The sequence below is a fragment of the Diplotaxodon limnothrissa genome, linkage group LG23, assembly GCF_057381915.1.
Source record: "Diplotaxodon limnothrissa isolate DT_005_m linkage group LG23, D_limnothrissa_male_GT1.1, whole genome shotgun sequence".
NCBI lineage: Eukaryota > Metazoa > Chordata > Actinopteri > Cichliformes > Cichlidae > Diplotaxodon > Diplotaxodon limnothrissa.
This window is the reverse complement of record NC_140617.1, coordinates 10,539,200-10,556,241: the sequence shown is the minus strand read 5'-3', so window position 1 is coordinate 10,556,241 and position 17,042 is coordinate 10,539,200. Positions and strand designations below refer to the sequence as shown.

The window sequence follows — 17,042 nt, the reverse complement described above, 5'->3', positions numbered from 1 at the left end:
CACACACATTCCTGAGGAGAAGTTGTTTGTCTGGATCAGGGAAGTGCGTATGGAAGATTTTTAAGTGTGTGTTGATGGATGTGATAGCTGTGTGTGTGTGTGTTGATGGATGTGTGTGTGTGTGTGTGTGTGTGTGTGTGTGTGTGTGTGTGTGAGAGAGAGAAGGATATCCTCTCTACTTTGTGTGTGTGTGTGCTAGACCTTGACCCTGGTGTTCAGCTACGTGTGTGCAGACACACACAGCTGGTCCTGATTATTCCTGTTGGGAAACAGAAGCCTGTACTTCCTCACTCATACTGATCCTTCCCTGGTACTACTGGTACTAGTACTACCTGTAATCCTGCTGCAGGTGTAGATTTCGGGGGCTTGTCAGTGGTTGGCTGTGCCGAAATGTGTTGGTGATACAGTAGTAATATAGTAATAACCCCCTCCCTCCCTCTGCTCACAGGTCACCTGGGCTTCCAGGATAGCTTCGTGACACCTGGAGTTTTCACGGTGGCCGAGCTCGTCCGAGTGTCTCAGAGTAAGTTCTGTCTCTCTCTCTCTCACTCTCCTCCTGCAGTGAGGCTGAATGAGGCCAAGCACTGATTGGATCGCAGATCTGTCATCGATAGTGCATCTAATGTAATTCCTCCAGACCAAACCACAGGCTGCCTATCTTAATGAACACACTGTGTGTGTGTGTGTGTGTGTGTGTGTGTGTGTGTGTGTGTGTGTGTGTGTGTGTGTGTGTGTGTGTGTGTGTGGCTGCTGATGTGTGTTTGAGTGGTCTTCCTGCTGATGAACATAAGAACATGTTTAGGAGAGTGTGAATTGTGAGCTCAGCTTGCAGCACGAGGCTGAGCACCTGGGCATCAGAGAGCCAGGTGTTCACCGTATTCTATAACAATAATAGTAATAACAATAGTAATAACTGTTACTTAGTAACACCTTATAAGTAACTGATTACCAAAATCACTGTATGTATAATAACATCATAGATTAAAATGTGAACAACACAGACTCAAACATTATGTGTTTTAAAGATGGTGAGAGTCGACGCTGCAGGAGAGTGCACGAGCGGCCAGTCAGCTCAAGGCTCTGAAGCACCATCGATTAATCGAATTCTCAGATAAGAACTACTTCTGTGATAAATATTCAGAAGAGAAAAACACAGGTCTTGCAAAATGACTCTTTACACACCATATTAAAATAGAAAACATTTTCTTAAATGCAAACATAAATAAACCTCAAGTCTCTTATCAAAGGTCAATATAATCTGTATGAAACTGAAACCTAAAACGTGTACCTTTACTCTGTGTTCTTGGAAGGTTTGTGACACTGTTTCATCTCCTTGATGAGCCAGATTACATTTGGTTTGTATGTATGTATTGTGTGCATATGTGTGCAGTGAATGACCGAGTTTGTGTCTGTAAGCCTTTAAAGGAGAATGCGGTGTCTGCGAGCATATTGGCATTGTGACGTTTGTCCTGTGCTTTGATGCAAAGTGCCTGTGCTGCTGAGAAGACATGCTTTGATGGTGCGTCGTTAATTAATATTAATAATAACAATTCATCTGCAGGTTTTTCTCTGTGTAGAACAAACAGCGTTGGGCAGAGCAGCTACAAACTTCCTTTTCTTCCTCTGGTAGTTTGTCGATCAGCTGCTTTGATGAAGGACTCCCGCTCGCTGTTTCCCAGTAAAGGTTTTAATGGTGATCACAGGAACATATACTGCTTTGGGCTATACAAACAAAGTTTTTTTACTGTATTGTTGTGGCTCCGCCTCTTGTGCAAACAGACTCCGCCTCCGTGTTAAACTGTCCCAGCATCATCAGGACTGCGTGGGCTGAATGTGGTCAGACTTTTTATCCACACGCTGCTCCTAAATGTGTTTCTACTGCAGGTCTGTGAGTGCTGCAGAGCTGTGCATTAAACGAGGATTTCATATAATCGAGTTATCCGAATTACTCGATGAATCGTTGCAGCCCCAGTTGATATTAAAACTCTTCAGATCCAGGATCTGCTGCCAATCAGCAGCCGCTCCAACTCAACTCTAATTATGAGGAAATATGAGCGACAGGCGGGCGATCGAGAGACCGCAGGGTGGAGGAGAGAGAGGGGAGGGGTAAGATGGGTGTGCAATGGACAGAAAGGACAAGTGAGAGAGAGAGGCGGGGGGACATGACCTTTAAAAAGTGCCGACATGCAGGAGAGAGAGAGAGGGAGAGAGAGCGCAGTGGGATCTATATGAGTCTGTCGATCGCCCACCGCTAACAATAGGCGATGTAAAGTGCCTGTCAGCACACACACAGACCCCCGATCAAAGAGCCATCGATCACACATACACACAGTTATCCCTGCTTGATCAGATACTCACATGCAGCTGCTATCTCACACTCACTTAATGACACTGAAATATAAGGCATTCTTTCAAATTAAAAGCATCAGTGAAGTCTGTTAAACTTTTTGTTCTCCAAGGGTAGCTTTGCATGATTCAAAGTTCTGAATAAGTCTCCTCAGCTATGTCCAAATCCAACTGAAACCCATGTACTCTGATTGGCCAGTATCTGGAAGGTTATTGAGGGTACAGAGCGCATAAGCACATGTACGAGTACGTGTTGGAGCCTGAATGGAGCCTGAACATCCTACATACAGCAGGAACATCATGATGTTGGTAAATAGTTTGCTCAGCAGGAAAAACCGAGGTTGGACTTAGTCTTTCAAGTACACAAACACATGTTGCTGCGTGCAGCGTGTCCCTGAAATGAGCTGTAATGTCAGGTAACGATTAAAATGACTGCAGCCTGTACAGACTCCTGTTCACACACTGGACTTCATTAAAGTGCGAGGGCTGTGGTTGTGATGCTTCACGGAAATACAGTTGTAGAAGAGTAACATGTTCCTCCACACAGAAACACGCAATTTATAGAATGATGGTACCTAGAACAGTGGTTTTTGGTGTTGCATTGCTGCTGATGTATTTGGCTTACCGTGTCTTCTTCAGGGTCTGTGTTTCTGCCCTGAAAGTGCCAAGTGGTGTTTTTTTAAGTGCCATCCATTTTTTGATTTGATTGAGCAGCCATAGAACTATTTTGAGCTGATAGCGCCGTGAGTGCAGTGGTGTTCAGAAGATGTTTGCTCTGAGCACTTTGAGCTCAGGCTTATTGGAATTGTTCAGAAAATAGACGCTGAGAGCAAAAGTGAGGCAGCCTGTGGGCAGACCTTTGCAAATCATGCTGTAAACAACACCTCTATGCTGACAACACTGTCCTTTACTGTTCAGTGGTGCTGTACATTGTGGTCTTTAGTGTTGCTTTGGATGGCTGAGAAACTGAATTTTAAATTTCACGTGACACCTGTCAGCACATTCGGCAGGAGAACTAGCTCCTTCAGAACAGTAGATGATAGAAGAGAAGAGAAAAGGCCTTTACTGTCATTGTACATGTACAACGAAGTTGTGGGTGCTTCACACCGACTTTGCCGGAATAAAATATAAAGCGTATAAAAGAAATAAATAACAAAAATAAGAGAAAGGCACACAATAGAGGACAAAGTGCTCGGAAGCAGTGCAAAGAAAAAAAGGACTTCTTAGAGTCCATGTGTGAGTGTCCTGAGTGATGAGGGTTACTCAGCCTAGGACTGGGCGATATATCGAGTTTTTAAATATATCAATATATTTTTATACGAGATATGAGATGTGATAATATCGTTTATATCGATATAGTCTATGTTACGTTATAATTATACTTGTGGAACCGCAAGTTTGCCTCTTTCATCCACTTTTGTCTCTACGCAACGTTACTCTGCCTCGCCTCTCTCCTTCACTGAACACAACTCCTCCCCCTCCATCACTTCACCTGCAGGCAACGAGAAGATGGACACGGCAGCTATCAAAGAGGAGCTGGTCAGTAAAAAGAAAACATTTGGAGATTACCATTTTAGTGCTGTCAGCGTTACTCTCGTTAAAATGACCTTAACGCTGTAACTGCATTAATGTGGCAAATTAACGAGTTACCGCGGATCACCCTGTGTGTGGGGCTACACGGCGTAGTGTTTGTTAACAGTCTGAATGGCCCAGGGGAAGAAGCTGTTAGTGTGCGGAGGTGTGGGACCTGATCGACTAGTGGGTCAAGCAGGTGGTGGGCGGGGTGCGAGGGGTCACCTGTGATGGCCCTGGTTTACCTGAGATGATTTTTTTCTCTGGGCAGATGGAAGCAGCATCCTATCAGTGTTGAGATCATTATAATGCTCCTCAATATAAGCTGAGGTTAGACCATCAGCCCTGGCTACTATTTCGCTCCAGTTACTTTTACCATCGCCCTAAGGAAAGCGTTGCAATTTTACTCAATGTGAAGCTGAAACAAAAAATATGAAGGACAATGAGATTTCTCATTTTCATCCTTTAATTTTGAATTCTACCTCCAGATGTTCTTGTTTCACTCCATTATTTGCTTTTCATAGAAATAACTTTATTACTTTTACTTTTTCTTTTTTCCCTACTGACAAAGTTTTTCTATTCGGCTGTATTATAAATGAAGTCTCTCTCAGGCTGAATGAACATGTATTCACACACACACACACACACACACACACACACACACACACACACACACACTATTCAAGTACATTAGCTTTTAACTGATAACCTGAAATGCCTATTGCGCGCACACACACACACACACACACACACACACACACACACACACTGTGGACTCTCCTGCACTCTAATCCATAAGTGATTCTTCCAGAGCCGCATCGCTGCAAATCTGCTGACCAACACAAAGCGCGCGCCTGCACACACACACACACACACACACACACACACACACACACACACACACACACACACACACACACACACAGAGCGAAAGGGTGTGTGTGTGTTTGTGAATACATTTGTGTCTGTCTGAATGTGTCTGTGTGTGTAAGTATATGAATATATACTGTACTTATAGAGTGTGTGTGTGTGTGTGTGTGTGTGTGTTTGTGTGTGTGTGTGTGTTGCAGCAGCATTAAAGCAGCTCTGCTTTGCTGCCACAGACACTTTTCTTACTCCTCACTTTGCTCGCATTAGAAATATTAAATGTAGACAAAGCTGAAAAATGTTTTTCATCTCATCTCCTTTTATATTAATACAATACACACGTTATTCTCAGTACATCTCAGTACATTTTATTCATACAGCCAAAAGTTACACATTTGTGTGAGTGATTTCTGTAGAAAAATTTATCCAGCCTGATGAAACCTGTAAATGTCTCAGATTACAGTGGAACCTGAAGGAAGCGCTCCATCCTCAGGTTCCTCCGCAGTCGAAGCGAATTCGTGTAGAAGTTTCTGCTGATTTATGTTAACGTTCACCTCGTGAGTCCGAACTCTACAGCTTTTTATGTTCTTCTTGATGAAGCTGTTGTCATAATTTCCTGTAGTTATATATTTGTGATGTTTTGAGCTCTCGGGGCCACCGTACGGTGGCCAAAGAATATATGTATGATGCTGAAGCAAACCTGGAAGGACACCTTTACTTCAGTGTAAAACTCAGCTGACGTCGGCAGATTCTTGCTGCGGCCCTCGTTCTCCTAAGCGTTCCCCTTTAAGAGCATAAAAAGAATTCATGCATTTCTTCATTCAAATAAGCAGCTGTGGGGGAGTGACAACAGGCGAACATCTGCATCATGCAGGATCAAATTCAGACTCCAGCATGTTTGGATGAGGTGGAAGATTACAGGAAGCAGAAATTACGATTTGCTGCCAAAGGTCACCTGATCACTTCAGTGTGTGTGTTATCAGGAGTATGTATTTCTTTTCTTTTTTTCTTTTTCTTTTGCCTGTCCCGTTTGGATCTTTAGCCATCAGAATTGTTGTCTTAAGGCCAAGAAAGATGCCAAGTTGATTTACTTTACCGGGTGGATCATCATGGCCTTGCCATATTGGTCCATTTGATTGACCTTTATTATAATTATGTATTTATTTTATTTTCGTTTTTTAAAGACGGGACAGACATGACTGGGGGATAGGACAGAGAGAAAGAATGAAAGAAAGAGAGGGAGAGAAAGAAAAATAGAGGGGAGAAGAGATGGTGAGAAAGGGGGGAAGAAAAAAAAGAAGAACAAACAAAACACCTGGATCACCCGTATGGAGATAAAAAAAAAAAAAAAAACCAGAGGAGAAAACGAACAACAAAGAGCAAAATAATAAAAACAACATCATCACAATAAACTAGCTAACAGTAGATAACAGTAGATGCAAAATATTACATGTTATTGTTTTTTTTGTTTTTGTTTTTTTTGTTTTTTTGTTTTTTAGTATGTATTTCAATGAAAGTGTTCCCGGTGGTAGGACATGGTGCAGAAGTAGCACTGGGAGTCTCCGTTTGATGCCAAAGAAAAGATAACAAACTTCTTCTGGTTCCTGCGTGCTGAAGGGGAAGTCTCAGGAGAACCTGAGACCAGGAAACCAGGAGCCTGAAGAAAATTTTAACATGTAATGTGACAGGCAGTGTGGAAAAACAGTGAGAATGAGGCACAGGAAAAAGGCAAAGTCCAAGAAACAGTCCAAAGATTAAAAACAAGGAAAGAACTCCGAACATGGCAATAGACAGAACCTTACTTGAAGCTTCACCTACATCACCATCACCCCACAGCACTCTTTGTGATTATATGAAGAATCATTTCTGGTGTGGTTCTTCTTTAAATGGAGTGAACACACACACACAAACACACACACACGCGGGGGTCTGCAGGGGTGACTGAAGCCTATAGCTCACCAGAAGATGAGATGTGGTTGTGGTGGAGGGGGGGCTGGTGGGGTATTGAACAGAGCGCGCACGCACACACACAGCGGGTGACCTTGGCGTTGTGCAGCCATTACACAATTCACTGGCAGGCCAATCGAATCTCTCTCTGTCGATCAATATCCTATTAAAGCAGCACACAAAGAGAGAGAGGCCGGCCGGGCGAGCGAGCGGGCAGGTTAGTGTAGCGGCCGCGGTCACATGTAATTGGTCACTTCAGTGTATTCCTGACTTCTCCTTCCTCTCTCTCGCTGCGATGTGTCATTAAACTCTCGCTCTCTCTTCCTGTCGTTCTTCCTCTGATCCTCCTCTTTCTTTTTTTTCTTTGCTCATATTCCTCCTCTCTTTCTTCCTCCCTCCGTCCTCTCCCTCGCAGTCTGTTTCTGCCGCTCTGTACAAACCTCACCTGAGCGAGACATTACAGCTGCGTTTATGAGGGCCATAACATTGTGGACAGTAACTTGTGTTTGTTGTGCTTGTTGAACTGACAACAGCGAGGCGTCCATCTGTCACCAGAATTCCTACCGGTCAAAATTTAACCAAAGCAGTGCTCCTCAGGAAATAAGAGCTGCTGGTTGCTGAGGGATGAGCATAAAATTGGGATCAGCATAAAATTGCTAGGTCTAGTTAATAGTTTTTTAAGGGTTATTTAATAGGAAAAAAAATATTACTGTACTCATATACACATACCAGCTAATGTTAGCCTCAAGTTTCCTAAAAATCACACTTTCCCTCTGACAAACAGTTTGATTACATTCTTATATTGTATGAGAGTTTAATCACTAAGAGTCCAACAATGTTAGATCCACTTCAAAGACCATTTCATTATGACCATAACAGTAGCTAACAGAGGCCAACGGCAGCTTACCGAGGCTATTAACAGTTAACTAAAGCCCCTTTTCCATTAATACCTACTCGGATATACTCACCACGGATCGCCACTCGGGTCGACTGGTTTTCCATTACAATCTGGTACTACCTAACGTTCGTGGTTGTCGTCATAGCAACGCATCCAAGCATCCCGCAATGTAATTAATATACGACATGATTGCTACAAAAAAGGTGGACGTCAAGTAGGGCTGCACGATTAATCGTTAGAAAATCACGATCTCAATTCATACTTATGTGCGATCTCATTTCCAAATGACAACGATTCCATCCAAAAAATAAATAAATAGCCGGCGACGATTGTACCGCATTTTGATCCGGGACGTAATTTGCATGAAGACAAGCGCTCACTCTTCCTGCTCAACAAATGACAAGGGCAGAGCCTTATACCACGTGATACTGGATGCTAAAATTGGCAGGGAAAAAACAACGGAGAGCACGTCAGAGATGATGAAAAAGTGACAGGAGAAAATCCGTCCCGGTCAACCACCCAAACATCAATAACAGGAACCTTATACAGCGCTTCCCTATACCCGTCGAACTCCCGCAGGCACAAAGAAATTACGGAGGCTATCACTTATCACCTGACCAAAGATATGGCTCCCATCAACACTGTGCAAAATGAGAGATTTAGGAAAATGATCAACACCCTAGACAAACGCTACACAGTGCCGTCCCGCAACTATTTTTCTATTGTTGCACTACCTGCTCTATACACGCAGTGTCGAGCAACGGTGGAGACGGAATTTCAAGCAGTACAACATTTTGCGGCAACCACAAAATGTGAGACATTTGTTGTTTTTATGTTTATTTATTGTTTTTATGTTCAGTCTCAACTGTTACGAAGTTGATGTGCAGTTAATAAGTGCAATAAATATTTTAATAATAAATATTTAAATAAATATTGGAAAAGAAAATCGTGAGAGAATCGTGATCTCAATTCTAAGCCAAAAAATCGTGATTCTCATTTTATGCAAAATCGTGCAGCCCTAATGTCAAGGCAAGAATATATCTGCTGCTCGGTCTGTGGCTTTTTGTCATACTCGGGGAACACGGCGTTGTTTTTTGTAACCGTTTCCTTCATTGGCGAGTTTCAAAAAAGGGTGGTTTTATTCTTGTCAACATGACGCTCTCATGACTCATCGAGTGACGCTACTGTCCAGCTAATCGGTGGCATGCAGTCTGACGATGTTACATTTTAGTACTGACTAAGAACCCTGGGCGAGCAGGTACTAAAAAAGTACTTGGTAACAGGTACTATAACCTAATGGAAAACCCTGATAACTGTTGTGAACCGTGCCAAGTCGATCCGAGTAGGTACTAATAGAAAAGGGGCTTAAGGCTAACACAAGCTAACAGTACCTAACTAAGGCTAACTACAGCTAACTTAAGGCTAAGGGTAGCTAAATAAATGAGGACACTTCTCACCCTGCATTGACAGCTGAGGTAAACAGTGGACTAACAGCGTTCCACAGAAAATTCTCGGGGAGATCCGTCTAGGTGCGGCTGTTATGGGGTAAACTCAAAATGTTTTTGATCTCTGTTAGCTGACATGTTAGCATGTTTGTCCTACAGAAGCTAACATATCTAGAATTATGCACTTGAATTGGGCAGTGTAAGAAAACGGAACTCGGTTGACTGCAATCTGTAATCTACTGACATCTAGTGGTGAAAAATGTTACACACTGAAAGTTTAAGATTTGAAAGGTAATTCAAGCATGATTGTGTATGGCAATCTGTTAAATTACTGCAGGTGAAGGGACTTCTCAAACCTGGTTTCTTTACATATTAGATTTAAAATGCTGATATTTGTGTTAAAATAATACGATCTCTACATTTTCATAGTCAGGGGATCTTTTTAAGTGAATCGATTAAACAATGGGTGTTCCAGTTATTAATTGTGCCTAGCAAACTGGCACGTGGGTGTAGCACAGGCTGTAAAAGGAGCTGCAGCTCACTCTGAGTCTCTTTGATGTTTTTAGACACTTGTAACCAGCTCTCTCACACACACTCACACACACAGATGCATGAGTGGAGTGCCAGCAGTGCACCTTGGCACTGAAACAGATTTCATGAAAACACACACACACACAAACTTCCTGCCAGTGTGTCAGGAGAGTTGATATTAGACGTAAGGATGTTGGGGATTACAGCTGATATGATGGCTTCACACACACACAGTGCAAACACACAAACACTCAAATAGATAAGAAGGCAGATGACCCACTTGGCACCTTCTCGTACCTTCGTCTGTCTCACTATCGCGCTCTCTCTCTCACACACACACACACACACACACACACACACACACACACACACACACACACAGGATGAAAGATGAATAAACCTGGAGGCCTGCATGCTTCAGACTCCTCCTCCTCCCTCCCCTGCCCTCTGCCACACACACCTGGTGGTGTGCCAGCAGCAGATGGGCACCGTGGCACAAATGACACAAAGATGTTTGACAATTTTAATAATAATCACAATAATAATCATAATAATGAAAGTGTGAATTGGAACAATAAAACAAAGGGAACAGCTGTAAGCGATCAAAGAGGTGCCTTTGCGAGTTCTCACAGAAACACGATGAAGATGTGCTTTAAAGGGGGGTTACAGTAGTAACCACTGTATGGCGAGTGACCTGAAAGCATCATTAATACAGCGAAGTTGAGCCGAAGCTCCAGCTGGCAGACGTCCAGACAGCAGAGCACCGGCCCCCGGCATTCAAATGCAAGAAGTAAACACAGAGCAGCTTCATTACTGCCAGAAATCTAATCAGCAAGGATACAAATCAACCAGGAGCAGCTGCAGAGTGCTGCCAGCGCCCTCCACAGGCTGCACACGTCAGTGCAGCAGTGCCTCTCAGACAGAGCCCATCAACACCATGTTTCAGCTGTCATCTCATTTATGATTAACCATTAACATCTCAGAGGTTCACCCACAGCCTCAGTGAGCACATGCAGCAGATTATCCATGATTGGCTGCTTTTATATCCTTATCTCTTTTTATTCTAGAAAAAATCAGCTTTTCACTGAATTTCCCAGAGGAATTATTAAAGTTCTATTTTTATTCTTAATATTAGATGGTACACCATACTTTGTGTCTACTGATTATCTTTATTTTTACCACTTTGGACAGTTTCAGTTCAGTTCAGCTTTATTTATATTGCACCAACAACAGTCGCCTCACGGCACTTCATATCGTAGGCTAAATATCCTACAATGATACAGAGAAACCCCAACAACAGACAACCCCCTATAAGCAAGCTTGGGAGACAGCTGGAAGGAAAAACTCCCTTTTAACAGGAAAAAACCTGGCGGAGCCAGGCTCAGTGAGGGGCGGCCATCTGAGAGACCAGTTAGATTTACTACTATCACAAGGGCTTATCCATTATTTTTAACAGTTTATGCAACTAGTAAAGGAGTCTAGGACTTGCTTATGATGGCTGTTTTAACATCAATGATTGTTGGCGATCTCCATGTTACCATGGAGATGTTTAAAATGTCTAAACATGAGTTAGCTTAGTGAGCGCGAAGCTTCAGAAAGCAAGTGAACAAAGTGGCGTACGATATAACATGTTCTCAAGGTTTTCAGCAAGACTGCGATAACGAAAATAATCGAGTCTATAGGGGAGTTTGGGATTTGCAGTGCATTATGGGATGAGTAGTTCCTTCACAGTTAAGTCACTCTCCACACGGTAGCTTTGCCTTTTTCAACTCAAGACTGGCTTCACTGAAAGCTTCACACTCTTTATGAGTTTGTAAAACCTCAGAGGAGAAGTGAACAAGAAGTTTCCGTCCAAAACTGGAGTCATAAAAAAGTGGACTGCAATTATTAAATTACAGGGTAAGTTTACTTGTCCTCAGACGTAAAAACACAGAACAGGTCGACTGTTCGTTACGAGCCGTGGCAGTCACAGGAAACTTGTACGTTCTTTATTTTTCAGTTTTTAAATTATCTTTGTTTTTACTTCCTGCTCCCGTGGGAAAGGAGTTTAAAACGTCCACACACGAATGACCAACTCTCTGTGTGTGTATATGTGTGGGTGTGTGTGTGTGTGTGTGCATGTGTGCGTGTCTCAGGTCAGCCCTATCTCTACAGGGCAGAGAGAGAGAGAGTGATAGATAGGTGGAGCGAGATCACGGTGCTGAGCTCAGCAGAAAACTCCCCACCAGGTCCTGTCAGTCCTCCCCCTCCCTCCTCCTTCTCCTTTCATCCCATCACACCATCATGCTATCTGTCAATAAAACGATGAAGAGTAGGGATGAGGGTGTGGGGGGGGGCTGGAGGCGAGGGGGTAGATGGATGTCCGGTTTTGAAGCTGATTGCTGCCTTTGTTCAGCAGGATTTTCAAATTGAAGCATTTGACAACAAAGAGCCGGATCGCTCCCTCGCTCCCTCCCTCCCTGCTTTAACACGGAGAGCCTCGCAGGGCTTTGTGGAAGAGCTTCTGTCCCCCGAGAATAGGATGGGGGGGGCAGCAGAACATGAACACATCAGAGAGGAAGAGGGCCACAGCTTGTTGTTGTTGGTAGATGCTAATGTTGCGTGCTAACTGCTCTCATATACAATGATGACATAAACTCCTGTTGTGAGCTAATATTGAATATGTAAACAGAGACAAGCGGTGCTCGGCCTCGTCAGGCTGTTTGTTGGGAGCAGTGGCTTCAGAGTCTCATTTATAAAAGCGACTCATTTTTGTCTTTTTTTAAGGAGGGCAGTAATTTTATCACCTCCTGAGCCAATTCATCCGCCCGCCAGATTAGTCCTGACGATCCTCTGACTGTCAGAGGAGACGTTAACAGCTCTGAGCTGAACAGAGTCCCACTACTGCACACACAGGTGGGGCAATTTTAAATGCATACACCTGTGCACTTACTGGAGTGTTTAACGAGGAGCTAAACAACAACACCTGTCCGCACACAATCCCTGCATCATGCGCTTCAGGGTGAGCTCAGAAAACGTTCCCTGGAAGCTGCAGGAGGATCATATGTCGAAGCTAATCTGCTGGTTCTGCTCGGCCAGAAAATCCCAGTGACTGATGCAAACACACAGTCACTCAGAATTTCTCCTTAAAATATTCTCCCAGGTTATTGGTGCTTTAACGTGGAGTTAATCAGGCTGTTCAATCAGTTGTGTTTTTGAAACGCAGGAATATTCACACGAGACATCTAGCAGGACGATAAGTGAAACTTATTTTCAAGGTCTGTCCCTCTCTTGTCCTTCACCTCCATCGGCACCATCTCTCCGTCACTTTACAGTTTTTGTTTTAGAAGTGCAGATTTAGCACAGAGGTTTCTGTTGGTCTAGTTTCCAGGGGAGAGGAGGTCCAGGATATAGCCTAACCCCGTCACTGGAAGAATGTGATAAAACTTATGTTATGCTTGTGGCGTGACGGGCGGTCAGATGTCCAGTGACGCGTTGTGTTGCAGCATCTCTTCAGGCAGGAGGAAACACATTTAATAAGAGTCAACCTTTACTTTTTAAATGTGCACTTTGGATGATTAGAAGCTTTAGCCTTCTTTTCTCGTGTGCAGCAGCTTTATGAGACAGTAACTGCTGCCGCAGCAGGCTTTCATTGGAGTGTCCGTACTCCCATGAAGTCTCCTTCACTGCTGGAAGTTTCTTGTCTCCTTTAAGGAAACCTGAAAGTGTCAGTGAGGAGCTTTCACAGCTTGTCCTCCTGATTTTTATCAACATGTTTAATGCACCTTGTTCAGCCTCCAGGTGTGTGTGTGTGTGTGTGTGTGTGTGTGTGTGTGTGTGTGTGTGTGTGTGTGTTCACTGGTTATATTAAAATGTCACCGTATCCGTACTGACACTCTCTGTCTGTCCGTCCATCAGCGCCCATCGCAGCCGGCACCGGGCCAAACTTCTCGCTGGCCGACCTCGACAGCTCCTCCTACTACAGCATGAGCCCAGGAGCCATGAGGAGACCACTGCCCAGTACCTCCTCCTCCAGGTACACACCAGCACACTCAGCACCTCCTCCTGTTGTTCATGTGACAATTTATCAGTTTTAATGACTGCAGTCAATCAATCGATTGACTAAGGTCAAAGTGTTTCTCAAAGAGGGAAACATGCGCATCATAGAAAACTCTAAACAATGATCCAATAAGTGCTTTTGTAAAATAGAAGAAGTAGAAAACTGATTCTATAATATTTCATGGAGCACCTGTAATAAAATAAATGGGACGCAGAGTCTGTGCAGTGACTCGCAGCACCTGCGCCCTGTTTAAATAACCTTTGTTGAGCTGTCAGCGGACAGAATGGTGAGGCGTCAGTGCTGAGTGTAAGCGCCACCTAGTGGCCCGTGGACTGACCTTTCAGCGATGCTGGAGAAGTCGCTTCATCATTGGCCGATGTTCCCAAACCAGAACTCGAGATGGCTTCATTTCGTTTTTTACTTCCAAACATTCAAATCCAGATGGTTTATGTTCCAGCCGTACAGTGCTCAGAGGACACACAAACAACAAAGAGTTGGTTGGATTTGTGAAATGAAATGACTGCAATGGACAGATGCAAGGATGACGACGGTCACACCCTCGTGCAGTGCACTGGATGGATGCTGTATCACAGACACGATAGGACAGCTGTCAGTATTTCACTAACTCACCTGCAGGGTGTGTAGAGTGTAGAGGCTACGGCAGCTTTGGTCTGTGCATGAACACTAACTGTTTGTTCCTAATGTGGCTTAATGTATGTTAGAGCACACACACACACACACACACACACACACACACACGCACACAGCTGATTGGTTCTGATCTGACCCCCTAAAACAGCCCTTAGAACACATGTGTCAAAGTCAAGGCCCGCGGGCCACATCCGGCCCGGCGTAAATTTATATCTGGCCCGCGAGATCATTTTATATAGATATATTATTATTGTTATGCATGGCCCGGCGATAGGAGGTGCTAATAATATACAAACAACAGATCCCATAATGCAGCGCTGCAGCCTCCTTGCCGAACGCTAGGCTATTTGGGAACATTCCCGCGTCAATCAAGTCAAACTTCTGTTATTGCGAAGCTAGCCGCTCACAATGGTGGAGAGAAAAGTTGACTCTGAAAGCAGAGCCTTTCAGCGCCAGTGGGTGACTGACTATATGTTTACAGACATTGCTAGTAAACCCGTGTGTCTTATTAGTGTTGCTAATGTGGCTGTAATTAAGGAATTTAATTTAAGACGGCACTACGAGACAAAACATCAGGATAAGCTGAAAAACCTAAATGCAGAGAAGAAACTACAGAAAGTAGAAGAGCTAAAGAAGAATCTGACATTTCAGCAGACTTGTTTTCACCAGAGCAAAATCACAAAGTGAAGCTGTTGTGAAAGCAAGTTTTATTGTAGCAGTGGAGATAGCCAAATCAGCCCGGTACCACTGTAAAGAGCTGCATGATGAAGGTGTGCGACGTCTTGTGTCCAGACAAAATGCAGATTTTGGCAAATGTGAGCCTGAGGAGAAATACGATTGCTGATGGGGTTTGTGAGATGGCCACTGATTTAAGAACACAGTTGTGTGAAAAAAGCAGAAACTTTATCGCATACTCTCTTGCTGTGGATGAAAGTATAGACATGATGGACATTGCACAGCTGGCCATCTTCATCCGTGGAGAGGAAATATTGAACATTAAATCGATGCACGGGACAATGACAGGAAAAGACATTTTTTTAAACGTATGTCAAAGTGTAACAAACTTGTTGGACTTACAACAGATGGAGCGCCGGTGTTGTGCGGTGAAAAAAGCAGACTAGTCAGCAGGATGCGAGTAAAGATGCAGGAGGAGAACTGCACTGGTGGGTTAACAGCATATCACTGCATCACACACCAGGAAAGGCTGTGTGGTAAAATGGAGCATGTAATGATCACCGTAACACAAACCGTAAATTTTATCCAAGCTAAAGGTTTAAATTACCGTCAATTTCAGTCTTTTATGTGGGAAATAGATTCAGTTTGCCGACATGCCATCATACAGAGGTCCTTTGGCTGAGTTGGGGAAAAGTTCTCAATAGAGTTTTTGAGCTCAGCAAGGAAACCTGTCAATTCATGGACATGACATGTATGATGCAGTGAAGGCATTTCAAGTGAAGCTGTCACAAATGCACCAGTGCAACTTGCCTCACTTTCCCTGTTGCCAAGTAATGTTGAACCAAATCAGCGCACTTTGCTGAACTGCACCTGTGCAGATTCAGATGGAGCTGCAGTGTAATGATACACTCAAGGGAAAGTACGACACTGAATGGCCCGCACAGTTTATTAGTTCCACTCCTGAAGCAATGCTCCGTCTACATGCGGCTCCAACCTTGTGTTTGCTTTCATTTATTTTTTTCTGGGGTTTTGGCAGCATGTTCATATTTCTAACTTGCATAATTTTGACAGGATATATTTTTATGAAGAGCAAAATATTTAAAGTTAAAGTTTATTTTTTTAAGTTTATTTAATCTGGAATAACATTCCTGTCTGTTTTTATTCATATTTGTTTAAAAAACATTGTTTTAGTGTGTTCAATAAATGTTTATCTTGTTTGGCCTGCGACCTAAAGTGTGCCTTGAGTTTTGGCCCCCTGTGCAATTGAGTTTGACACCCCTGCCTTAGAAGGTACTCACAACTCACTGATATCCTCACAGTGATGGTTTAAACTCAAATGATTATACAAACACACTCTCTCTCTCACTCACACACACACACACACACACACACACACTCTCTCACACACATATGCTTGCAGGGTTTGCCCTGACCTCTTCTCTTAAATCGATGCGGTCGCAAAAGTCGTCTGTCTGCTGAAATACCTGCCCTGCAGCGCACACGCACGCACGCACGCACACACAGTTAGCTGAGTGTGTGTGTGTGTGTCCTCTGTCTTCTACACCCTCTCCCCCTCTCTCTTCTCTGACTCCAAACACATCTCCAGAGACCTCCCACACACACACATTACCACACACACACACACACACAGAGATCGCTGTGAGGCAGTGAAGCAGATCCATATGGAAATATTTAAGTCTTTACTAATGTCAAAGACCCTCCATTCATACAAACACATCTCAGTGTACAGGCAGAACACACACACACACACACACACACACACACACACACACACTGTTAATGTTTTAACTTCCTGTTAAACAAACAGATCTGGCCAGTGAGGTGTAAACCTGCTGTCTGTGAGTCGTTGCTCTCATTTCTCAGGCTTAAACCTTAAAGTAAAGCAAACAGAAAATGTGTGAAATGCATAAATAACTGCACAAGTACACAAAGACTACAGCTGGGTTTGGAGGGTAAAGGAGGACATGTAAATTTATGTCTTACAGAAAGGTATGAAAACAAATGAGCACTGGACTCCAGTGAAAGCAAAAATGGCCTCCATGGAAAAGTT

The 17,042-nt window shown here is 43.6% G+C and overlaps 1 protein-coding gene across 2 annotated transcripts in view; it reads left to right on the top strand.

Moving 5' to 3' along the window:
• nfia (nuclear factor I/A) overlaps nt 1–17,042 on the top strand; it is a 105,715-nt gene that overhangs the window by 66,548 nt on the left and 22,125 nt on the right. For both annotated transcript variants that reach the window (XM_085347813.1, XM_085347812.1), the window contains exons 4-5: nt 449–523; nt 13,504–13,621. In XM_085347813.1, coding sequence (XP_085203939.1) covers nt 449–523; nt 13,504–13,621 — 193 coding nt within the window. The remainder of the gene's footprint in view (nt 1–448; nt 524–13,503; nt 13,622–17,042) is intronic.